A 24,795-nucleotide genomic window follows, 5' to 3' on the forward strand; every position below is an offset into this window, starting at 1 on the left:
TTTCCACTGTATCCATGCGGACGATCTGATTTCCTCGTGTCAGCATTGTTCCCACATCATCATAATTAATGTTGTTCCAGGTTCAACATGGCAAGTGACCAATCACCTTCTTGTGACGTCATTCCTTTGCGACTTCGAAATACCCGCCTTCGAGTATTTCGAAATACAAGTGAAGAAGCGAGAAACCGCCGCCTGTCCGCCGAATTTGAAGTCAATTTAGGATACTTTCCTTTAATAAACGGTAAGCATTATACATATGTTCCTCACTTGGCTTGCTGTTTGTTTGCTAGTGATAGGCTACTTGACGACAGCATTAGCTAACCAGTGTTACGGTAAGCATTATACATATGTTCCTCACTTGGCTTGCTGTTTGTTTGCTAGTGATAGGCTACTTGACGACAGCATTAGCTAACCAGTGTTACGGTAAGCATTATACATATGTTCCTCACTTGGCTTGCTGTTTGTTTGCTAGTGATAGGCTACTTGACGACAGCATTAGCTAACCAGTGTTCTCTAGACCAGCGTTCCCCAACTTTTTGGGTGTTTCGTGGTCCGGGGGTTGGGTCAGGCAAAATTGCAGTAGCTTCCCTGATCATTTTACAAACATAAGTGAAGAGAATCTGGACTAAAAGGCCTAGACTTATGGTTGTGTGCTGAATCTATGAATCAAACTATCACCTGGAAACATAATTAACTGGTCCATAGCTGTGAAACTGGACATGAGTTCTTGATTCTATGGAGATTAACAGTAATCCAGAAATTTACAAATTTGTCCTGGGACATCGCGTAAATGTTGTCCCTGGGACATCGCGTAAATGTTGTCCCTGGGACATCGCGTAAATGTTGTCCCCGGGACATCGCGTAAATGTTGTCCCTGGGACATCGCGTAGATGTTGTCCCTGGGACATCGCGTAGATGTTGTCCCAGGGACATCGTGTGATAGCTTGTTAATAATGGAATGAAAATTATTGATTGTTATTAACTTGTGAAAAAGAAGTGTAACAAATCCACATGTTATGTTCTTACACCCTTACAGAAACTGTGACTCCTTCACAATGTCAGGTAAATGTCAACTCATGTTGAATAATCAACCAATCAAGCCTTTTATTATCACATGCAATGTTACACGTACAACTGCAATGAAAATTTCACCCCCTTCTGACCATACATATATTGCTTAAACATCACATTGGGAAGATAGGTCGGAAACAGTTAGGAAGGTCAGAAAACAATTTAATTAATAGATGAGGGGAGAGGAGGAGAAAAAAGAACTACAACCAGACAAAGCTCCTAGAAGACTGAAATGGATGATGGTTGCAGCATGCAAAAAGAAAATGATATCTGTTGACTACAGCATATGCTTTCTCACAGATTACCTTGTGGGAGTAGCTGGACCAAACTCTATTGGTATTTCAAGTTTGAAATCCCTGTTTGACCAGACTAACATTTCAGATGAGGTACCTCTTGACATAAAAATCCTTTTATGTTGTCATAAAACTAATGTTAAATTCTGCTTTAAATACACTTTATTGTACAATTTACTTAATGAATCGTATTCCTTAGTTCTGTTTTTATTTATATGTATTTATTTATTTGTTTTATAAGGTAATAGATGGCCTAATCTATTTGCAGTGTGAGGTATGTTGAAAAGCTTTTTTGATCATAATGACATAGCATGTTTACGTTTTTTGTAATGTATTTGAAAACATAGGTGTATTTATGTTATTTTTATAGAATTTCCCTCACATTTATCCAATACCAAGCCAAATCACTGGAAAAATTTTGGATGGGTCCACAAGAGCACAAAGTGCATACTTTTTGAAGGTATGACTTGGACTGTGGTAACTATGTTCTTATCACAAAGGGTTTATAAGTTGCCACTATAAACAAACAGCATTTTCCAAAATTGAAGCCTTGTCAGAAGAACCTGAAAAATACCTTTCTGAAACCTTTTCTGTGTAAAGACTTGCTCAAAAGCAATGCACACAGATTAAAACATTTCTGTCTTGGCCAACTGATAAAGAACACCAAAAATTGAGTGGTGCGTGTTGAGTCTGTGGTCTTGATTTGTTTTGTACACACTATAGAAATTAATTAATGTAAACAAAAAATGACACTTTCTATATGTTTGTGTATCTGCAGAATTAATTACAAGTCTCACCTGACAAGCTTTCGCAGTTTTGCAGTGTCATTCTTGACAGAAAAACATACTTGTCACATTCTTTTTATTTCCAGAAAAACATCTTTCAGATGTATGAGAAATTGATTGGAGCCTGTCTGGAAAACGGCAGCCACTGGACCTTGTTTGTAAGTTGCACAGATTTTGCACTCTCTCTTGTGCATGATACTTTTCAGTGTCCCTCATTAGGAAAGCTCAAGGCCCAAGCCTACCATATCCATCTTTTTACAAAACAGTTTTGTGATATACCCAAGAGGACCATAGTCTATATGAATTCATTTGGCGAGTCGGAGGTCAGAAAAAGTGCGGTGTTGAAAAACTGGAGGTAATTAATTAACATATTTAACATAACATATTTAATTTAATTGAAATCATTACAGAACGTGGTTATTGATTTCTCTATATGCTTTTTATTTGTAATAACTGCGATCTCTCAACTCATTTGCTTCAGCAAGAGGCTGCGCTGGAGAGTGGACCTTGTCACATGTGAGCCACCCACATCAACAGGATGGGAACTCATGTGGAGTGCATGTCATAATGGTACTGAAAACTATAGCTTTAACCTATATAAGTAATGTTTACATTTTTGCCTATTCAGTTTTTAAAGCCTTAGAGGCAGGATGGTAAAATCTCAATTTTTTTTGTAGATTGAACCATTTCAGCAGTAATGCTTTGCTTTGGTTGCTCTGTTTTTTTTGTGTGTTTTTTTCTCGGGGGGGTTAAAAACAAACAAACATTTCTTTGTTAATCTAATTCTTTTTGCTCTTTTTTTTTTTTTTTTTTTCTTCGTCAATTATTAGTTTGCCCAATCTCTCATTGACGGTAAAACACAAGTGGAGGAGTACAACACTGAAGTCACAAAGCTCAGGTCCCGACTTTGCCACTACTTATTTTCCTCAATAGGTAAAGATACAATTAGCCGCCTTCTTTTTCTCTAACATTGGAAATTGTAACTTGTACTTAAACAAATTATATTTTGCAGATCGAACTAGGAAGTGCAGTCAGTGCTGGTGTGTGATTGCAGCCAAAGACCGGGTACACTATGACATGTCCTTAGCCATATAGATTGTTTATATAATGGACTTTGTTCATTTGTTTTTTGTTTGTTTATTTCTTCTTCTTCTTCTTCTTCTTCTTCTTCTTCTTCTTCTTCTTCTTCTTCTTCTTCTTCTTCTTCTTCTTCTTCTTCTTCTTCTTCTTCTTCTTCTTCTTCTTCTTCTTCTTCTTCTTCTTCTTCTTCTTCTTCTTCTTCTTCTTCTTCTTCTTCTTCTTCTTCTTCTTCTTCTTCTTCTTCTTCTTCTTCTTCTTCTTCTTCTTCTTCTTCTTCTTCTTCTTCTTCTTCTTCTTCTTCTTCTTCTTCTTCTTCTTCTTCTTCTTCTTCTTCTTCTTCTTTCTTCTTCTTCTTCTTCTTCTTCTTCTTCTTCTTCTTCTTCTTCTTCTTCTTCTTCTTCTTCTTCTTCTTCTTCTTCTTCTTCTTCTTCTTCTTCTTCTTCTTCTTCTTCTTCTTCTTCTTCTTCTTCTTCTTCTTCTTCTTCTTCTTCTTCTTCTTCTTCTTCTTTCTTCTTCTTCTTCTTCTTCTTCTTCTTCTTCTTCTTCTCTTCTTCTTCTTCTTCTTCTTCTTCTTCTTCTTCTTCTTCTTCTTCTTCTTCTTCTCTTCTTCTTCTTCTTCTTCTTCTTCTTCTTCTTTCTTCTTCTTCTTCTTCTTCTTCTTCTTCTTCTTCTTCTTCTTCTTCTTCTTCTTCTTCTTCTTCTTCTTCTTCTTCTTCTTCTTCTTCTTCTTCTTCTTCTTCTTCTTCTTCTTCTTCTTCTTCTTCTTCTTCTTCTTCTTCTTCTTCTTCTTCTTCTTCTTCTTCTTCTTCTTCTTCTTCTTCTTCTTCTTCTTCTTCTTCTTTTCTTCTTCTTCTTCTTCTTCTTCTTCTTCTTCTTCTTCTTCTTCTTCTTCTTCTTCTTCTTCTTCTTCTTCTCTTCTTCTTCTTCTTCTTCTTCTTCTTCTTCTTCTTCTTCTTCTTCTTCTTCTTCTTCTTCTTCTCTTTCTTCTTCTTCTTCTCTTCTTCTTCTTCTCTTCTTCTTCTTCTTCTTCTTCTTCTTCTTCTTCTTTCTTCTTCTTCTTCTTCTCTTCTTCTTCTTCTTCTTCTTCTTCTTCTTCTTCTTCTTCTTCTTCTTCTTCTTCCTTCTTCTTCTTCTTCTTCTTCTTCTTCTTCTTCTTCTTCTTCTTCTTCTTCTTCTTCTTCTTCTTCTTCTTCTTCTTCTTCTTCTTCTTCTTTTCTTCTTCTTCTTCTTCTTCTTCTTCTTCTTCTTCTTCTTCTTCTTCTTCTTCTTCTTCTTCTTCTTCTTCTTCTTCTTCTTCTTCTTCTTCTTCTTCTTCTTCTTCTTCTTCTTCTTCTTCTTCTTCTTCTTCTTCTCAGGTGCAGTGCCAGAAATGTGGTGCCTACAAGCACATGCGTTGTTCAAAGTCTGGTTGTGGCATCTGTATCTTCTGTGAGAGTAAGTCACAATATAACTAAACAATGTCCAAAAATGTTTAAAGTGAAATTTTTTTTCGTAATTTTGCCTTTGCACACCAGGACTGTGTTATTAAAGTGGATGTTTCAAGATCCAGTTTTTACACAAAACTATTTTAGACATAACTGTGTCGTATTGTGGGGATTTCTCTTCACAATTAAATTGATATAGTGCTGTTTATATCATTCTTCTTTATGTAACAGCACAGTGCAGCACAGCAGAGGGAAAGGAGTTGTGCAGCATAGTAGGTGGCTATACAGGAGGAGCAATAGAAGTAGCCAGTGAAGAATGTCATCAGGGAAAGCATCAGGCAGCGAATGACAAAGGAAAAGTTCCTAAGGGAGAGAACATCTGCAGCAAATCGACAAGTAACAGTGAGATAGGAAGACTGACAGTCAGAGATGAAGGTACACAGACTGAAAGAGATGAAGGTACACAGACTGAAGACAACGAAAAAGAAGCAGAAGTATACGGCACAAGTCTGAGTACAGATAATGCTGCTGCTGATGATGTTGACAGGATCGATGCAGATACAGAATTCCAAACTGATTCAGAAGGAACTAGTACAGTTTACAGAGTGCATGGTCGCTTATCTGTACCAAAAAAGAAAACCTACACAATAACAGAAGACGAGATCAAGCGCAGAATCAACGCAGAGAACATGTCAGTTCATGTTTTCAGAGGTTTGATTGGGGTAGGTATACATTTCGTGATTTTGATGTCACCTGAAATAAATCCGGGTTACTCGTATCAATGAAGTGACAATGTGGCTGGAAATTGTGCATTTGCTGCAACATATACACAATTACACCATGTAAACAAAAGCATTTAACTTTGTGCGCGTGTGTGTGTCTCTCTCTGCTCTTTTGGTGTTTGCACTTTTTCTTTTTTAGGGCCGTAAAGCCAAACTGCCCGCAATGATTCTTGACAGGCCTAAGAAGGCCAAAACTAAAGTAACAGTGTTTAGTGTTCTGAGTGAAGAGGAGGCTGGGGAGCTAGCCCTCGGGTTTGCCGGAAGATTGGCCTGCGATGTCACAACAGACATGGTCTGTAAAGGCAGCGACCATTCAAGTGCTGATATGACAAAGTAAGTTAGTAAAACAGTATGAAAGTTGTATCTTTTTTGGTATTATTTGTCATTTCCCCGTATTTGGGTTATTGGTGTAACATTGTTAATCTTACTTTCTAATAACAGACAGACTCTTCTCAAAATCCAACACAACCTTAAACATGAGCTGACTGATTCCTCAACCTTCAGTTTGCTGACACACACCTTTGGCCCCGCTGCACTGGATTCTGTCATTTCATTCCTGTGTGAAAAACTTGATCTTGTCTCTTAAATAATGAAACCTTTTGTGACTTTTGTTTGTTCTGTAAATCAGAATCTTGAAAATTGTTCATTGTTGTTCTAAGTTTGTGTTAACTATTTGGCAAAAATGATTGGTTCCTAATCCAAACAGCATAATGACTGTTCTAACACATATCTTAAAAATGCTACAAAGAAAGAAAATTATCACATATGTTTCAATATGAATGTAATTGTGTCACACTCGGTTTGTAGTAGCTTTCCTGTTTTATTTTGAGTTTTGGTATGTTTACACTGTTATTTTTATTTCCCGTGTGTTCGTCTTCCCTTATTAGTTTTACTGTATTTAGTTAGTCTGATTTAATAACTTATAATTATTTACTTTCCAGTGTGTATATATGCTCCTCGTTTGGATTATTGTTTGAGTTCTGCCTGTCTTTTCTATTAAAGATTTGGACTTTTGGACTATTAGTGGACCTCGTAGGTTTTTATTCTGTGCAATTGGTAATTGACTGGGTTTAATTTAGTGGCCTGGAAAACAGGCCGGAGGGGTCTGGTCATTTTAACCCCCTAAGACCCGAAATCTTCCATGGCATGCATTTTTAATTTCTCTTTGATATTTGGGCCGATTGGAACCCGATGAATGTAAAAAGAAAGAATTACCAGGTTTTTTTTTTTTTTTTTTTACCTAATTTTTGTTTCTGAGAAAAATGAGAGCCACATGAGGACATTCATTTGAAATTTCGATAGAACAGTTGCAGTATAATGTCCTCGTAACTGTATATCAGGCGCTTGTTGATCAAGATTTAGTATTTTGGTCTAAATAACCCAAAATGTGATGTCCACATGTGTGGACGCCAGGCTGGAGTAAAGTGTTAGAGCTATTTATACCTATGTAAACTTTTATACACTGGTTTTTACCTGTCTTGTTTCAGAAAGGTTTAAAAGGGTAATGTCCACAGTTTGTTTATTTGTTTGAATTCCACATATTTTATTAAAGTAATTGAGCTTGAACACAGAAAAAACTGAATCAAATAATCATAAAATCAAATCACTTGCACTATACTGAAGTCTAATCTACTCTGAGCTAATGCCGGTTTCCAACACTAATGATCGGGTGAAGGAGAGAGATGAGGGTGTGCACGGCCACTGGTGCTCTTATCCCTGTTCTTTGTGATACAATCCAACAGGAAAGCAGTCAAACCCTTGGACATTAGCCAAGTTAACGTTCACAAATATATACACACAGAGGAACTCTGAGCTCCAATGTCAGCATTAGCACAAACATGCCACTTCATACCAAATCTCAGTGTGAGGTCAGGTGTTAGTCTCATTCCATTATTCTGGCTATATTTTCTTACTCATTACTATTAAACTTATACTTAAGACTAACTATTAACAAAATCACACCCCAATAACTCTGTTATTACACTTTGTATTTAATCATAAAAAGGCTGGATGTTGAAACCTTTTACTTCTATTTTGTATGAGCCGGGGGTTCTCAACAGCTGATACTCTATGTCCAAAAAGTGACAGGTATCGTTTTATGGAGCAAAAAACTTAAGAGCGCATATTTTATAAATAATACCAACAATTACAAATGCAGACCTTTAATAGTAATAAGTAATCCTTTATTTATAATGCATAGCAATATAAAAATAGTAACATATGAAAATATTACAATGGGCACAGATGAATTTGTATCAAAAACAGCAACCAAGCCAAAGTAATGAATAACACACATAAATAACAACTGCTTGAGAGAGCAAACAATTTCTTTTCATCTGTTCCTTGGCAGAAAGTTAAGACAGCTATTCAGCTTTAGGTTTCAATAAACAGAAGTAATGGATGCAGTCCCTTTGAAATGTCACACAAAAGTCTACTTGTGCATATACTTAGCTTTAACTCTTCTCTTTTTTGTTTTGTATTCCAAAAGGTTTTCATTTTCTCCAGAGGATGTCTCTCTTTCAGTGGTTATCGACTGTTCACATTCATTTTCACAGACTGCTGGAATGTCGATGCTGGCCGAACGTTTCTTGCTAGAATACAATGGCCTAATTTTGCGTGCATTATCTGTCGTCTTTATTTCGTACTGGCATATACTTTTGCCTACTTGTTTTGTTTTTAAGACATTTGTATGCAGTTCATCTATCATTGCAGTAATGCCCTCTGGAATAAATGCCCACTGTTTAACTGTGTCTAAAACAGCATTTAGTTTTCCAACCGCATCTTCTGTGCATTTTTTGTCTGTGCTTTCAACTACAGGAGTGTCATTCAAAGTTGATAGAGGACTTTTCAGAGAGTTTGTCATTTGTTTAAAATGGCTACAAGCCACCTTCAGGCAAGCACATGTGTTATAGTGAGAGAACGTACAACAAGTGCACTGAAGTGTTTCAGCCGATGCAAAAAAACACAGATTTCCAAACAAACTTGGCATTTTTATCACTTTCAAGTCCTCACAGTGTACAAAGTAATGCCTTTCTTTCACTGCAATTCTTGCCAAGGTAGAAATGTCTGTTTCCATGTTTGGATAGATGTCATTGTCAACCTCTGCTAATTTTGCAAGTAACACTAGATGCTTGCAAAGAAGTCCTCGTAAGCCATATGTACAGTTGCAGTAGGACTCAACAGGGCAGACATCATACACTATGTCTTCTCTTGACTCAGATGGGACTTGATATGCATTAACTCCATGGCTGTTCTTGACTGTAATTTTAAGAGCCCAACCACTTTCCATCAGTCTTGAAGCAGAGTCTGAAACTTGAGACAAGGTGTCAGCAAACCTGTTTTTCATGTGGCCCACATCTTGCAGGGTTTTTATGACTGAGAAGTAGTCGTCGGCCTTCCCTAGGAGCACTTCAATCAGATCATCCAGACGCCTATTCGTGTAGCCAGATAAAAACTGGTATTTCAGGCGGTGGAAAAATCTGAACAAAAGTTATTTGAAATGATTAGTAACTGTAATTGAAGGAATTTAAAGTTTTAATCAAAAAAATTGGAATACCTATTGCACACGTCTTTTATAAAGGAATGCTCTGTGCCGGTTTAGCTGATTTAGGCAAATCCACCTACTCTGTTTTTTGTTGTGATAACATAAAAAACGCTGCTAGAATTTAAAGGATTTGCCTAAAACCTGTTCTGGCAATGACATGAAGAACCTACTCAGTTTAGCCTCTTGGATTAAAGCATAATATCTTTTTTTCAGCAATACAATCGAATGAGGTCAAAATAATAAATCATACCTTTCAATCACATTGTTTGTTTCAGAACGAGCGTGACTGAACTGACGGCCGTAGTCACACCACATGTGGCCAATGCCTTCCCAGTGCTTCTGAAAATACTGGCACACCAAAGGGTATTGCTTAAATGTCTGGCAGAACTCTGCTGATGTGGCTTTAAAGTCGTCCTCCTAAGAGAATTGGATGCAACAGAATATATTTCAATCCATTTAACAGACCTATTGAAATCTTTAATATTATGTATTGAAGCCCTTTTCCTTTTATTGAATAACATTAAGAATTTTAAGTTATTAATAATATGTCGTGTTTTTGTATTAAGAAGCAATTATTTCTTCCCTTACAATGGCTAAGAAGGAACACTAAACCTATAAGCATATTTGGTTTCAGCATCTGTCTGTGAAAGAATCCCACTCACAAGTTCTACTGCACAGTGGGTGACACAATGATGGTCTGCACAGCTTAAGTACTTGTTTTGATAAGCAAGATAAGAAGCCAGTTTTAGAAATTGTTTCAAAAATCTATTTTGTATATCTCTGTAACTTCTTTTAGCAACTGAACGTTATTATGCTCATAGTGTAATCAAGAAATCAAAATGTGAAATAGACAAATTACACTTACAGATGTGCAAGCTTTCAGCTTACAAAAGAAAGAAATGATTTCATTTCTCTTTTGGGTGTTAGAAAGCCCATGGACCCCGGACTCTGATTTTGAAAGCCATCGATTAACAGCCTGTGAATGTAAGAGAAAAAAAGTTAATCTGAAGAGAGAGACAGAGGAGCAGCTGTACAAAAAGCATAAAAGAAAGCTGACGTCCAAAAATAACTTTGTCACTCACTGGACAAGAGGACCTGTGCATTACAGAAATCAACCAGGCAAACATATTTTTAAATGTCAAAAAGAGCTTTGAGAAGCAGCCACCAGAAGATGAGTGCACTGTGGTCTTAAATGGATGGACATAGTCACTCAACATTTTATCCCTTTATATTCATTAACCTGAGTAGGTGAATATCACAATGAGGCAAATCATAACAACAGGACCCTGTTGTAAAAATGTGTTTCAGGTGCATCTTAGACAACGTGAAAAGAAAACAATGTGGTTTACCTGCAAGACATGGTACCAGCATAGAAGGATAGCTGACTCTGGAAAAACCTTCTGCAAAGCATTTATTTCCGCAAAGTCTTTGTCAACCATAAATGCTCTACAGAAAAAAAGAAAACACTAAATGAGATTAAACAGTATGAAAATGTTTTTGCTATCTCAAAGCACCACTTCAATGCCAAATTAAACATTTCAACTCACAAGTAGATATATAAAATACTGCATACAGCCTATAGGAATAACTTTAACAACTGGAAAGGAAAGTTTTTTGCAGCCCATGCTGCAGCTATAGCATTAGATTCTGGCATGTTATAACTTTTTTGAAAAGGAATTATTTCAAAATTAATAGCTGTCAATGTATTTTTAACCTCAGGGAAGTTGGGAAATGCTCACAAACTATTCCAAGAACAGTTTCCAGGGTTTTCTGACTTTCGTTGCTGACAATAGCATAGGCCACAGGGACTCCATGCCCATGATCATCTCTTACAACAAGTGTGAATAAGGGAAATGAATACTGGTTAACGCAGTGCGTGGTGTCAACAAATACTAACTGTTTTGCACAGTTCTCCATGTTTGATTTCATTACAGGTGTCTGCAAAACAATCATTAGTTCTTGGTCAGATGTGTATGGTTGATAGAAGAGAACATGTTCTTGATGTTTTCCATTAAGTAAGGTATGTACACTTTGACTGTCTCCACAGTTAAAGTGCTTCTTCCTCATCATGCAGGTTCTAACACTGTCAATGTCACGTGGTGTGACAAAATGCTCTCTGTTGTGAAGATCTCTGTGTCCATGTTCTTTGGCCCATTTACGACATTCGGTTAGTATGATGGCTGGCTTAGTTCCAAGGGAAAGCAGTTCCTCAATCTTCCTCCTCAAATCACTGGAAATATTGTTGAAATGTGCGTCTTTTGGGTCCGAAGGATCATGCCCATCATGCTTATCATATGTACGCTGCATGATGACTGTGTGGTCTTTCCAACATTTGAGTACTTTAAATGAAACATAGGCCTCACAGCCCACTGCTCTGTAGCTGTTTCGACTTTTTCCCCAGCTCTGATGCAGTTGAATTTGTAATAGTCTCTTTTCCTGTCTTTACCTGAGGCAACATTTAAACATTTATAATGTCCATGAAGGGTTAATGAGTTCAATTTTTCTAACACAACACTGAATGGGTCCTCCTGGCATTGTGACACATGCACACAAAGTTGTGTGTCTTTTCCAGTTCTTTTTTTTTCGTCATTCAGAACACTTCTTCTAATTATATCGTCCATTTCTGGTGGAAAAATAACGAAGGTTTAATTAGTCAATATTCATTAATTCATTTTAACTTGTTTTAGTTTTTTTTGCAATACAATGTAAATATTAAATATAATATTAAAAAAAAATTATATATATATATATATATATATATATATATATATATATATATATATATATATAAAACAAACAGGGGCTAAAAGAAGCTAAACTTTCATATGGTATGTCTCTGGCAACTATAACATGATGTCCCGGGGACAACATTTACGCGATGTCCCGGGGACAACATTTACGCGATGTCCCGGGGACAACATTTACGCGATGTCCCGGGGACAACATTTACGCGATGTCCCGGGGACAACATTTACGCGATGTCCCGGGGACAACATTTACGCGATGTCCCGGGGACAACATTTACGCGATGTACCAGGACAAATTTGTAAATTTCTGGATTACTGTTAATCTCCATAGAATCAAGAACTCATGTCCAGTTTCACAGCTATGGACCAGTTAATTATGTTTCCAGGTGATAGTTTGATTCATAGATTCAGCACACAACCATAAGTCACACCCAAAAAGTTGGGGAACGCTGGTCTAGAGAACACTGGTTAGCTAATGCTGTCGTCAAGTAGCCTATCACTAGCAAACAAACAGCAAGCCAAGTGAGGAACATATGTATAATGCTTACCGTTTATTAAAGGAAAGTATCCTAAATTGACTTCAAATTCGGCGGACAGGCGGCGGTTTCTCGCTTCTTCACTTGTATTTCGAAATACTCGAAGGCGGGTATTTCGAAGTCGCAAAGGAATGACGTCACAAGAAGGTGATTGGTCACTTGCCATGTTGAACCTGGAACAACATTAATTATGATGATGTGGGAACAATGCTGACACGAGGAAATCAGATCGTCCGTATCCATGCAGCCTACTGTGGAGGTCACAAAATATGGCGCTCCAGAGCGGCTGCAGCCAGACCCTTCTCAACATTTTCTGAAGAGTTGGTTCCCTTTCTTCTTGAGTATTTTGCAGAAAGCATAGGAAACCAACAACTTCCCAGTACAATGCATCAAGGTTTGACCAGGTTGATTCCAAAGCCTAATAAGGAACTATTAATATTGATAATTGGAGACCAACTAGCTTATTAAATAACGATTATAAAGCATTTGCTCTAATTTTAGCTAGTAGACTTAAGATGGTTCTTGACTCGGTTATTGATGAAACACAATCTGGCTTCCTGCCCAAAAGACACATAACTATATCAGATTGGTTTTAGATATTCTGGATTATTCTGACCTAATAAATAGCAATGGATTCATATTATTTTTAGAATTCCACAAGGCCTTCAATACAGTGGAGCATGAATTTATATTTCAAGCTCGAGATAAATATGGTTTTGGTACTTACTTCTCTTCAGTGATTATACAATAACAGTAACAACAGTATTAAATTAACAAATGGTACTTCACCCAGATTTAACATAGAAAGAGGGATAAGACAAGGCTGTCCCATTTCTCCATACCTTTTTTTGTTAATTGCCCAACTGTTGTCTAGTCATATGAAGTCAAGCAATATAGAAGGTATATGCTAATTGGCAAAGATTTACTCATAACACAGTTAGCAGATGACACCACATTATTCCTAAAAGATGAACATCAAATATCTATTGCTGTTGAAACAATCTCCACGTTTCCCAAAGCTTCTGGACTGTACTTGAATATTCCTAAATGTGAAATTATGGCAATAAAAGAATGTTCGAAAACAGCTTTGTGTAACATTCCAATAAAACAAGAAGTTCGCTATTTAGGTATTCTAATAACCAAAAACCAGGAAAGAAGAATTACTCAAAATTTCTATCCTATTCTAGAGAAACTCAAAAACAGATTTACTCAGTGACTCTTAAGAGATTTATCATTAAAAGGTAGAGTATTAATAACTAAAGTAGAAGGCATCTCTCGTCTTACATACGCAACATTGGCATTGCACCTCGATAATAAACTCATAAAAGAGTATTGATAAGTTACTCTTCAACTTTATTTGGGCGGGTGCATTACCACCACCTATTGGAAGTATGAATGAGGTGTGCGTTGAAGATCCTGTGGACCGGGGCCTCTGCCACTCGTTCACAGCACACCCTCACTATACATTTAGGTGCACCAGGTCTGTCCAGCATCCTCCTCTGCAATCTGATCCAACTCACCACCAGGTGGTGAGTTGAGAGGTCAGCCCCTCTCTTTACCCGAGTCTCCAAAAAATGTGGAGTGGTAGTATGCAGAGGAATGAGAGGTCACAGAGGTCACATATCATTCAACCAGGCAAATGATTGTTTGTTCAATTGAACAAATTGTTTACAGTGGCAAACATATGTAGGCATTTATAGATAGAAACTTTATCGAGAGTCTCTCTTGCATTAAAAAACACTAAGGGACAATCACAATGTGATTACAATATTTCAAACCACTTATTTAAGTGTCATTTACTTTATCATTTACTTAGCTAAACAAAAATGTATTTAAAACTGTGTTTCGCAAATCAGTTAAAAATGCAGACCAGATGATTGTCTACTGACCAATCAGTTCTCTGGAAAATAGAGTCACCATTTTCTGGAAGATCCCTCAGACCTCTGTATGCCGATGCTGCCACTGTCACCCCTTTCCTGTCCAACACGGTGTGGGATTGCGTGACTGCTTATCCCGACGTCCAGTGTTAGGGTAAATTAATCCAGAAATTAATCCAGAACGATACCCTGGATATGCTGAACTTGTGTCATAGTAAAGGCTTCAGGATATAGAGTGACAAAACAAAAAGTGAACTTAATTTAAAGTAAAAAAAAACAAAAGGAGAAAGAATGCAAAGGTTCAACAATGACACAAACAACCCATGCACAGGAATATAGTACACATACACAAGGAGCATTCGAGGAACAACAGAAAACCAACAAAGCAAAGAGGGGGAGAGAGGGCTGACCAAGGAAGTGATAACCGAAAGGGACATAATGTACATAATCAAGACAATCACGAGGGAGAAGTAAAACTCAAGGCACAAGCAGCTGTAAAGATCCAAGTAAAACCAGAAACAACAAGATAAAATACACAGACAAGAAAATCACAGTGATAAATACAAAGGACCATTAAGAAGTCTCAAAACCATGAGGCAGTGATGTCCCAACATGGAAATGCACTACTACAATACTGAAACCACAGCAGTGACAGAAGATAAAACCACACAAAAATCTACACCAAAACACAATAATCGATACCTGACATGTAAGAAGACAGAAACTCCCTAAAAGAATGTGAAACTCAGACACGACAAGTCAGACACAAGCTTAAAAGCATGCCCGATATCAGGCACCACACAATTCTGTTAAGTAAGCAAACACAGACTCCTTGCCTGAACTACATGTGGACCATTTGTGCTTATAAGAATAATCAGCTCACAACAGCCCCACTCTGAGCAGGAAAACCCCTGACATTAAAACATTTGATGTGCCACAGTCAAAGGTCAGATATGTGATTTTTGATTTAGTGAGAGTAAAAAAGGAATACGTGGCATACTCGACTATTTTAAAAGTCTATTTAAACTCCTAAAATTAAACTCAAATCATTGAATTAATAGCTTGTGATTTCATAAATATATTCGCTGTGATGTTTTTTGTTTTTTTAAATATCGGAACAATTCTGCACACAGCATCTGGTGTTTGGCATGACTAAGAAGGATGCGCGACACACCACAGAGTAGTTTTTGTGCAGATTTGACATAAAATGCAGACCAAAGCTGTGTGGTTACTTACTCACAGCACATTTAATGGAGACATTGTTAATGCTAAAATATACCTAACATTGAGTGTTATGCAGCTGTACTGTATAATGCAGCGCTATTGCAAGGGAGTAAATATTACCCTTGAAAGAGGAAGAAAATGAAACTACACACCACCTGTTTTATCCGAGTTACATATCACATATCTGTACAAAATGAGATCGTATATAAGGATTTAACCACTGCCAAACAGCAGCTTGACACTTTCACAGTTTCACTTTAACAGCAGTGAAACTGCAGCAGCGACTGTAGAGTTGCGCACTGTTAAAGTTCACCTCATTGAGCACAGAAGATGCACAGGTCCTGTTGGGGGCCTGGACTCAAGCCCAGGTGGTCTGTGTGTGATTGGATCTATTGCTTAAGCCAATGAAATAAAAAAAATAAAAAAATCAAGCAACTCAACATAAAAGTGCATCATTAGTTATTATTACTTTCTAGCTCTATTTTTCGTCTTGTCTCCCTCCACTCACTCCTATCTGGTTGTGGCAGATGGCTGCCCTCCCTGAGCCTGGTTCTGCTGGAGATTTGTTCCTGCTAAAAAAGAGTTTTTCATTCCCACCATGACCGAGTGCTTGTCATAGGGTGTTGTCTGATTGTTGGGGTTTTCTCTGTTTTATTGTAGGGTCTTAATCTTTCGATAGGGTTAGATAGGGTTAAATCCCTTGAGGTATCTGCTGCTGTAATTTAGTGTTACATGAATAAAACTATACTGAGCTGAATCAAACTGTTTAAAAACTGTAATTTCTCATGCTGTGATCTGGTTGAAGACATTACCAGTTGTATAACAAACACAGCTGGTGGAGAGAGAGAGTCTATAGCTGCCGTGTGAATATGAAGCAGACTTATAACCTTGATTTTGAAGCTAAAGTATAACAACACAGATGGGAAATGCTGAATCATAATTGAATGGAAATTAATGTATATTGCATTGATTACTTATTCTATGAAGCTCGTGATCATTGCTTCTGTTTAATATCCTGTTATAAGGTAGTTTTTTAAAAAATATTCTCTTCCATGAATTTCAATAACATCTGAATGAGAACGGCTTACTTTGTTTTGTGTTTATGTTTTCTGAACATTGATTGCATGTATATGTGCGACCGCAAAGGTAGCTGCTAATGGGGATTGTAATAAAGCAGAAAATCCAAACAAATGCAAATATTCTCACTATCCTCAGTGTCATCACACTCGTCACAGTCAGAGTGACCGCATGAGGGCAGCAGAGCGCTTTCAGGATGTGAGGGTTAGGCGCACTGTACACAGGACATGTTTGGATTAGCAGAGTCGAGTGAATTCACCATTATTATTCATCGTGATTACAGAATTCTATTATCTGACACTTTATAAATATAGTTTATTTATTTACATCCAGCTGCGGCTGTTCTGTCAACAGGGGAATCAAGCTGCGGACGTTAAAGAGGCCCAAAAGCCCCAGTTTCACTGTGTCACTTTTGAAAATTGTAATTAATTGCAAATCTGATGGGATTACATGCCACTAAGGCACATCGTGCTCCTAAATCACTGACTTAAAGGTATATTTGTACAGTCTGAGGGGATGAAGGATGTATGCAATAAAAATAAATAAATAAAGGATTTTGCTTTTTTTCTGTGTGTTTCTCCATCTACACTGTCTTAAGTAATGCGCAAAGAATGCAGGGTCTGCCTTTGCTGAAACCTTTTGCTTCTCTCAGGGTCCCCTGATAGGTTAATCCAAACCCATAATGGGGAACCCCAGAAGGTATGTGAACAACAAGGGCAATCAAATGGGCTCGTGGAAAGAGACTGTGGCGGGGACAGAGTGGGGAGGCCGACTAGAGGACATATGAAATAGTTATGAAGAGCGATGGAGGGCTGTAGAGCAAACGGGGAGACGTGATTGAATGGTGAGCGTGGAGGAGGCACAAGTGTCACAAGCCCAGGTGGAATTCGTTGTCACGGTGACTTAGGGCGCTGTTGCTGTGGAGATGGCGATGAAAGACGGCAGTCTGGTGAATGGCATTTCTGGGCCGGAGCGTGACCAACAGCATACAGCCCCGTGTGCCCTGAGGGGGGGCGGCAGAGATGATCGTGTGCAGGGTCACCACATTGCTGTGGCTATGTGTGCTTTACTTTCAAGCACCCATGCATCACAGTGCGTGCACGTGAGTGTGTGTTTTAATGCCGGCGTGTATGTTGTGTGTCAGTGTAGTACACTGTATCTCCAACATGTATTGAGCGATCAGGGAAAGAGCAGCAGCTTCCCACCTCAGTGGTGGGCCCTCTGCTGCCTCTGCAGCCACCCCGAGGACCTTTTAACACCTCAGTTGTCACTATATCTCATTACGACAATGCACACAGCCGTAACTGCGGATAGGCCCTCTCAGAGGTGTGGGCCTGTGAGAATAACTGTGTAAGTGCACACCTGGGTCTTGTTATTAAGTTCAGAAGAGGGGCACAGTAGCACTACATTTTAATTTCCCTCAGTTGAACCAGCTCTCAAAGTCCAAACACAACTACCCGATTAAATATAACCACAGGATGAATAAATCCCAAGAACTCATTACACCCAAGAACAAAGCATATCCTTTAAAATAACCACGGAAAGATGACAACCAAATTATCCATCTTATTTCCCCTAACTCCTTCCTCATTTACACTTTTTCTGCCCAGATCTCATCCTGCTGGTTTCCCTGCTTTAATTCTCTCTGTTCCCTGAAGAGGGCAGTGCGAATGATGCATTTTAGGATGTTTCAAGTGAATTTAATTTACAGGTGCATTTCCATGTGCCCATAGACTTTTTAAGGATGATTAGAACCAGTTCTCCATATGCCGTAAAAGAAACACCTCCCATGTTTAATATAAGCAAGATTTACCTGGTATTAGTAGGGTTTTATTGTTCACACTAACAAATAAATTGGCTCGGCATGTTTGCCTGGTATGAACTCACTCTCTTCGCCCTGTGTGCCCTAGAACTGACTGTGACGCATGTTTTTCCATGCTTTTTTCTTGTTTCATCCTTCTTAATTCTTGGCGTCTTGTTGAGTTTACCAAATTGCAAGTGAAGTCACAGGGGGTGCACAGTTCTGTGACCATTAACCTCCTCCTCCTCCTCCCCACATTCAGACCAGTGGGGGATGCTTAGTTTTAAAAATTTAGATGAATTAGAGAAACACTCAGAAGCTTTGTGTCTGAAAGCACAGGCTTTGTGTCAGTTTAAAGGCTGAGGATGCAATTTGTGCTAATACCTGGATCAAACATATTTAATCCTTTGTGAAAAAATCAAAACAAGCCATTTAGCGGGGTGGGTGTCACCCCGCTAAATGGCTTGACTTTTTCATTACATTTTTATTTTAGTTACTTTTGCAAGTACACAAAAGAAGAAGAAGAGGAAGTCGATTTTCAGATAACCATGTTGCTCTTTCTCCCACCTAGCTTGAGCTTTTTGTTAAATTTTAGTTAACCATGACCAAATTCCATTTAAGTTGAGGGAGTCCAGGGATGTGTTTCTGACGTTGCACAGATGCACGCTGTGCTTTTAGGAGAGGCCTTTAAACGAGTTTTCAAAAATCATTCATATAACCTTCGAAAGCTTTGGCATTGTTTTTATGAACGCATATGAAGGAGACAGGAATATAAATGCAAAGAAAACAGGTATGGAAATAATTACCTAGGTGTTTTCTGAGTGCACGTGCTTGTGCAGTGCGTATGGATGTGTGCATGAGTCCTGAGGGAGGGGTAGTATTATGGTTGGAGCATGGCCATTGTGATTATTACAGAGATGCCGTATTCCGTTCCCTACAGAGTCCAGTGTGAACCCTCACATCAGCTTCCCATGTCCAAACAGACAGGCGTACTCACTGTTGAGCAAGTGAATGCATGAAGACATCTGTTTAGAATTCCTGGCTTTAAGTGAGGTACGGTGGTCACTGTATGGGATGGTAATGTTTATTTGTGATAGAGCCTTTCTTTGCATTCCTTCACAAAGGTCCTCGAATACATTTTTGACCACCCAATATATATATATAGCCTACATTTCTGAAGCTATGCTCTTGATTTGGGCAATTGGAAAAAATGGATAAGAAAGGCAAACAGAAAGAGGAAGGAAGGTCAAAGAGTTTGAAAAGAAGTTTTTAATTTGAGTTGGAGATGGTGTGTAGACATGCATGCAGAGACCTGGAGAGCTTTACCGCTGTGCAGGGAGACACCAAACCGCTGTCGATTTCAAGAAGTCTTTCATAACTTCTGTTCGGTCCAACTGGTTTCAACTGACCCCCATCTCTCTCCCTGCCTGTCTGAGCTGTCTGTCTTTTGTGCTTCTGGGCAGCTCTATAGGTAAGACGTGTGTTTTTCTGGAGGTAAAAGGTAAAAGGCAGCTCAAGGGGCTTATGCAGCACAGGAGCACTACGAAGGATTATCATTAATTCTGCACACAATGAGGCACTTGACTTTGAAGACAAATGCACACGCACACACATACACACACACACACACGCTAACCATTTGAGCTGGGTAAAGGTGGACTGCGGAGGGGGCAGGAAGGTGGAGGGTCATTTTAAGTGGAGGTGCACAGGGGCAGACCTTGCCCCAGGGATGAGGGTAGAAGGAGGTGGAGGGGAGAGGAAACAGCCAAAGTAAAAACACATGCAAGGTCAAGTGTTCTCCTTCATTTAGCATATAATGGAGGAACAAGCTAAAAAAGAACCACATTGCTGTCAGACTTATCAGTCTAGTTTTTTCCCCCCATCTGCTCCTTCACTTGCCTGAATTATATACGGATTAGGTCTGTTAATCTGTGAAGATTTTTTCTCTTCTAAATTGTGGCCGAGAGAGTTTCGATTTAATTGTGTAGATAAGAACTGGGTCTCTTTTATACAGGTTAGGTATGTGTTGCTTTTTAACCAAAGCTTGACTTTAGACCAGCATGTCGAGTGTTTGATGTGCTTCTTTTCTCTCTCCAATAGCAATGTATCGCCAACTGGTTTTATTCTGGTTATATATGTTAAAGCAAAGCTCCTGATTGTCTGTGCCATTTTGCTGATAAATCACTGTCCAGCAGCAGCTACGTCACTATTAGTGCAGTTTCTTTCTCACATCTTCCAAGTTCTGTTTGGACTCTGAATGCAAGTGGTTATTGTGAATTTCAGTTAATGTAGACGTCAATCGACTTTTGATTTTTTCTTGCCTATTAACCACAGTTAACTGCAATATATACCCCACCGAAAGAAGTTTTATTGCCATCCTGATGCACCTAAAGATAACAGATTTTCTCCCCATCTTCAAAGTAACCATTTCAAAGGCGAGATCACCTATAGGCAATAATTTTGACTAAGCAACGTTCACCAGTGTTTTCAAGCAAGAATGCTGAGTGTTGTTTTTGCAGTTAAATGAATGCTCACACCATTAATATTTGTAATTTGTACATTGTAAAATCTAAACTGACTATACAGACATAAAAATCGGAGTAGTTTGCAGTTTGGAATCACATCTGCACCTTATTCTTAGAATTGGTGATATTTTAAACGATGTCCACTGAATGTAGCTATAACAGGACTGAACACATTGGACAAGCAGCTCGAGGTAGTTTGTTGCTTGTTTAGATTTTGTTTTTCTATTTTAAATGTCATATTGTACACGCTAAAAAGATGTTATTGTAAAACTTGTGACATGAAATCTGGGACTGTGGTAGTGGGACCATATATGAATATATAAACTTGCCTTTTTTTTTATATCAAATGTGTAAGTTCCTGCTTTATTATTTCTCTTATTTGTTTTACGCATCACAGTTTTCTTGTAACCTTTATTTACCAGAAAGTGAATTTTTTTTTAAAGAATATCTTTTGCAACAGTCTTCTGGGTTAAGTTAGCGAGCATTAACTGAGCATGCTTTTAATTTGCCAAGAAGTCAGAATTCCCAGAGAAAACCTTCACAAGCAAACTCAACACAGAAGGGCCCCTCCCAGGTTTTAAACCCAGGACCTTGTTGTTGGTGCTAAATACTGAGCCACCGTGCTGCCAGTTGTTTTGTGGGAGTCAATGATTTGTAAAGCGCTGATTTATGCCTGTATACAACTAACCAGATTCTCAAGCATCAGCTGGCAGTGTTATTTACAATCATTTATGGAAGCAACTATAAACAGCTGTGGCTTAGACCAGATACTGAGCTCTCCTGCGTCAATGGCAGACTCAAAAAAGACTGTTTGTGAGGTCTGAGAGTGATCCAGGTGTGTCTGTGAGACTCGGGATATGAACATGTTATTGTGGAGGAAGATGGGAACAAAAAGAGTCACCTCCATGTGCGATGTTTGCCCTGTTAGGGAAATGAAATAGTTATTTGATATTTGAAGATGTCAGTGCTCATAGACTGCCCATAAATCCAGACAGCTGTGTGTGTGAATCTGTGTGTGTGTGTTTGTGTTTTATGTAATGCAGTTATGAAGATTCTGTTGGACTCATGTTTCTGATAAGAGCTGTGACTTACTGATAAGAGGGAAATACAAGACAGCAATGGGGTTGTTTCTCTCTGCCTCTCTCTGCCCACTAGCTTGTATGCATATCATTCTCTTTAGCTGGCTTTAGGAGCGCTTGGACCTTATTTTAACAAATAATTACCCTTATTGATTCTAAATGTTATCTTTTTAGCTTTATGTAACGTGTTTACTGTGAGCAGCAGTAATATCTTATAACTATTGTTTGTACAGATTCAGACGTCTCCATCCAGTTCTAATCTTTAGTGAGCTATTCCTCATTCATAATCTGGTTTACTCAAATACAGGTTTCATGATGATACTGCTACAAAAAAGCAAAACACCAGTAAAGTCAATCCATTTTCCAGGATACGTCTATCAAGGTTTACAAGAGCCTTCACAGGACGAGTCCTTTTGGTGTCACCAAAAGTAAATATAACAGTCAGTGGATCACCAAAGTCATTTTACTTTATCCTCAGAGCAGCATGGATATACCTGTAATGCATTTAGAAGTTGCTAAAAATAAAATATGTATGGTGATATCCATCACCTTTGTTTGCTTTTACACCCAAAACTCCACACCACACCTGAAACACACTGCACTTCAGTGCAGCGTTATCAAACCCAGTTTGTGCCACGTCTCATATTAATGTTAGACCAGAACATCTATAAACTGACCACAGGCAGTATAAAAGCCCAGATGAAGCTATAGATGGTTGGTCATACATCAAATTATCAGTAAAGGCGACGGTGAGAAATGTCACCATATTTGACACCACTAACAACTCGGCCCACCAATACTAGATCCATAAAACAGATGATAACTATAGACTGCACATAACAGATGTATGTAGCCACCATGATATCATCCATCGATTTATGGACTCCAGAATTTGCAAATTAAAGATTCATCTCATAAGTCATGGCGCACTGATCTTCCCTATATAAGCTGCCTATATAAGTTAAGAGTATCACTGTCTGTATTGGTATCAATAATATAACACTTGGTGCCGGATCAATACAGAAATTTGCAGTATCACACCTGAGTACTCTCTTGTCTTCATTTGTCGGCCCTCATAAGTTACGGTTCTTCAAATGTGTCCTTCTGTGTACAAGCTTCCGTTCGGATGTGGAGGGGATTTCCACGCACAGGCCTGGGCAGTCCTTAAGATCCTGACTGTGCATCCTGGAAGTTGAAGACACTGGCTTCCACTGAACGTTGACTGGTTGACAAGTGGGCCAGAACAGAGAGGGGAGCGACAGCAGAGTTCATCTAGAACAGGAGAACTGTGAAAAGGTGAAAGATTTTAGTGGTTTCACTTAACTCATCTGTGTGGCTGATTGGATAACCAACAACACTTTAGAGATAACAGCTTCCTAAATCCACAACTAGGATTAGTTAGTCAGTTAGTGTGATGATCAGATCTATTCAGCAACCATCATATAACTGATAATAATTACGTGATAATCTGTGAAATGTACCTCAGTTTAGGTGCTTGCAATGATTGTTTGGCTAGTTTAACCATTAAATCTGCAAATGGAGCTTCAGACAGATGTGCATGAGCAAATGCCAGAATATGCCAACCTTGAACACAGGTTTGATATGATAGTTCTCCACACCAGCAAAATGTTGGAAAGAAGAAGTTATATGGAAATCACCTAGTAGGCAGAAAAAAAGTCTGGTCACACCGTTATCCATGAACACTGATAAGGAGAATCTGGAATGCACACAAACCGATGTCCTCCTTCAGTCTGTGTACACAAGCAACCAGGAGACGCCCTTTGCAGAAGCTGAGGACAGCTTGGACACCATTCAAAAGCCAAGCACAAACATGGCCCTGAAGCATGATTGGCAGCAACACCAGAAGTCACCACTGTAGAGGTCAGTGAATCTAAGCTGCAATCACCAGAGCTCGTCACAGTCGAGAACATTACACATTACAGTGGACACGGTTCACTCTCTGAGCTGATTAAATGCAGTTTTTGTAGATCTAGACTTGGAGTACCTTTAGTACTGAATAACCCTTATCAAAGCAAAAGAGTGGCCAACAGTGGGCACAGATCTGGTACAATGACTCTCTAAGTCATCAAAACGTTAGAAAAAGGCAGTAAAAAGACAAACGTTAGAGCAAAGCTGAACCACGCAGGCAGGATAAAATCCGCTCACCCCTTACCTACAGAAACAGGCAAGGAACATCTGCAATCATCCCAGACTCATCATGCCCTCCTTTAGTATGTGAACCCAGGATGTGCAGGAGACAAACTTAGAGAAGACAAGAGTATCATGGTTGAAAAATGAGAAGCTGAACAGGAGAATAATAGCTAGCATTATCAGTATTTATCATTTTCTATTGCTGCCGGTGCCAGAAACCTGAGTAATGTTTCAGAGAAAGAAGATAAAGTGATAAAGTATAAGATTCTTGTAACAGTAATATCTAAGTAAGCTTCCATGTCATAGTGGGTTTCACTCTCCAAATCACTCCATTTTCATTGCCACCTTTTGTTCTTTCGTGCATGACTCCCAGAATAATAACTCCTCTCAACTTTCATTTATTGGCATCAATCACTGGGTTCAATTAGACAGAGTTATAAATGCCACTTGCAGTTAAAGTGAGTGGACTCATGTGGGGCTTCCTTCTGTTTAATTTACTGATGCTTAGGCGCCCAGGCTGTTGCTGTCATGGTCCTGAGTCTGAGGACTCAGTGTTTTGTGTTTCCTTATGCTTTTGTTCATTCCGAGTGTGTATTCTGTTGTGATTTTGCCATTTGTTAGGTTTCTGTTCTTTGCCTGCCTGCTCCCACTTCTCTGTGTTCCCTCTGTCTGTCCATGGTGTTATTGTGTCTGCTCATGAGTCTGCCTGTCAAGTTCAGTGTCCTGTCTGATTCTCTGTGTCTGTTAGTTTCCTGTTTTATTCTGAAAGTTCATGTCTCATGTCAGTGTGTTCAGTTTT

The 24,795-nt window shown here is 38.6% G+C and overlaps 2 protein-coding genes across 3 annotated transcripts; one reads left to right on the plus strand and one right to left on the minus strand.

Moving 5' to 3' along the window:
- Positions 1 to 1,068: 1,068 nt before the first annotated feature.
- LOC146668092 (uncharacterized) lies at positions 1,069 to 6,628 on the plus strand. Its single transcript, XM_085409917.1, has 12 exons — positions 1,069 to 1,457; positions 1,606 to 1,638; positions 1,735 to 1,824; positions 2,236 to 2,307; positions 2,416 to 2,504; positions 2,617 to 2,719; positions 2,980 to 3,082; positions 3,162 to 3,214; positions 4,585 to 4,663; positions 4,885 to 5,375; positions 5,575 to 5,768; positions 5,877 to 6,628. The coding sequence occupies exons 1-12, from the start codon at positions 1,245 to 1,247 to the stop codon at positions 6,019 to 6,021; spliced, it is 1,665 nt and encodes a 554-aa protein (XP_085266043.1). The 5' UTR covers positions 1,069 to 1,244; the 3' UTR covers positions 6,022 to 6,628.
- Positions 6,629 to 7,596: 968 nt separating this feature from the next.
- Positions 7,597 to 12,472, minus strand: LOC146668093 (uncharacterized). 2 transcript variants are annotated; one of them, XM_085409919.1, is made up of 6 exons: positions 12,275 to 12,472; positions 10,694 to 11,602; positions 10,329 to 10,425; positions 9,845 to 9,955; positions 9,230 to 9,396; positions 7,597 to 8,914 (listed from the first exon to the last, which is right to left on the minus strand). In XM_085409919.1, exons 2-6 carry the CDS (start codon positions 11,284 to 11,286, stop codon positions 7,867 to 7,869), a joined length of 2,016 nt encoding a protein of 671 aa, XP_085266045.1. In that variant the 5' UTR covers positions 11,287 to 11,602; positions 12,275 to 12,472; the 3' UTR covers positions 7,597 to 7,866. The 2 variants fall into 2 exon arrangements, with proteins under 2 accessions (XP_085266045.1, XP_085266046.1); XM_085409920.1 differs by having other exon boundaries at positions 10,877 to 11,602; positions 12,275 to 12,468.
- Positions 12,473 to 24,795: the final 12,323 nt, after the last annotated feature.

The sequence above is a fragment of the Rhamphochromis longiceps genome, linkage group LG6 (assembly GCF_057381845.1).
Source record: "Rhamphochromis longiceps isolate RC_006_pf linkage group LG6, R_longiceps_female_GT1.1, whole genome shotgun sequence".
NCBI lineage: Eukaryota > Metazoa > Chordata > Actinopteri > Cichliformes > Cichlidae > Rhamphochromis > Rhamphochromis longiceps.

Bases quoted from the DNA above. Each gene is read 5' to 3' on its own strand.
- LOC146668093 (XM_085409919.1), bottom strand. From the start codon at position 11,286: ATGCAGCGTACATATGATAAGCATGATGGGCATGATCCTTCGGACCCA. The intron at 9,956-10,328 runs GTAAACCACATT...TTACATTCACAG, and splicing joins GCTGGTACCATGTCTTGCAG to GCTGTTAATCGATGGCTTTC. The intron at 9,397-9,844 runs GTAAGTGTAATT...CAATTCTCTTAG, and splicing joins AGCTGAAAGCTTGCACATCT to GAGGACGACTTTAAAGCCAC.
- LOC146668092 (XM_085409917.1), top strand. From the start codon at position 1,245: ATGAGGGGAGAGGAGGAGAAAAAAGAACTACAACCAGACAAAGCTCCT. The intron at 1,639-1,734 runs GTATGTTGAAAA...TTATTTTTATAG, and splicing joins TAATCTATTTGCAGTGTGAG to AATTTCCCTCACATTTATCC. The intron at 1,825-2,235 runs GTATGACTTGGA...TTTTATTTCCAG, and splicing joins AAAGTGCATACTTTTTGAAG to AAAAACATCTTTCAGATGTA.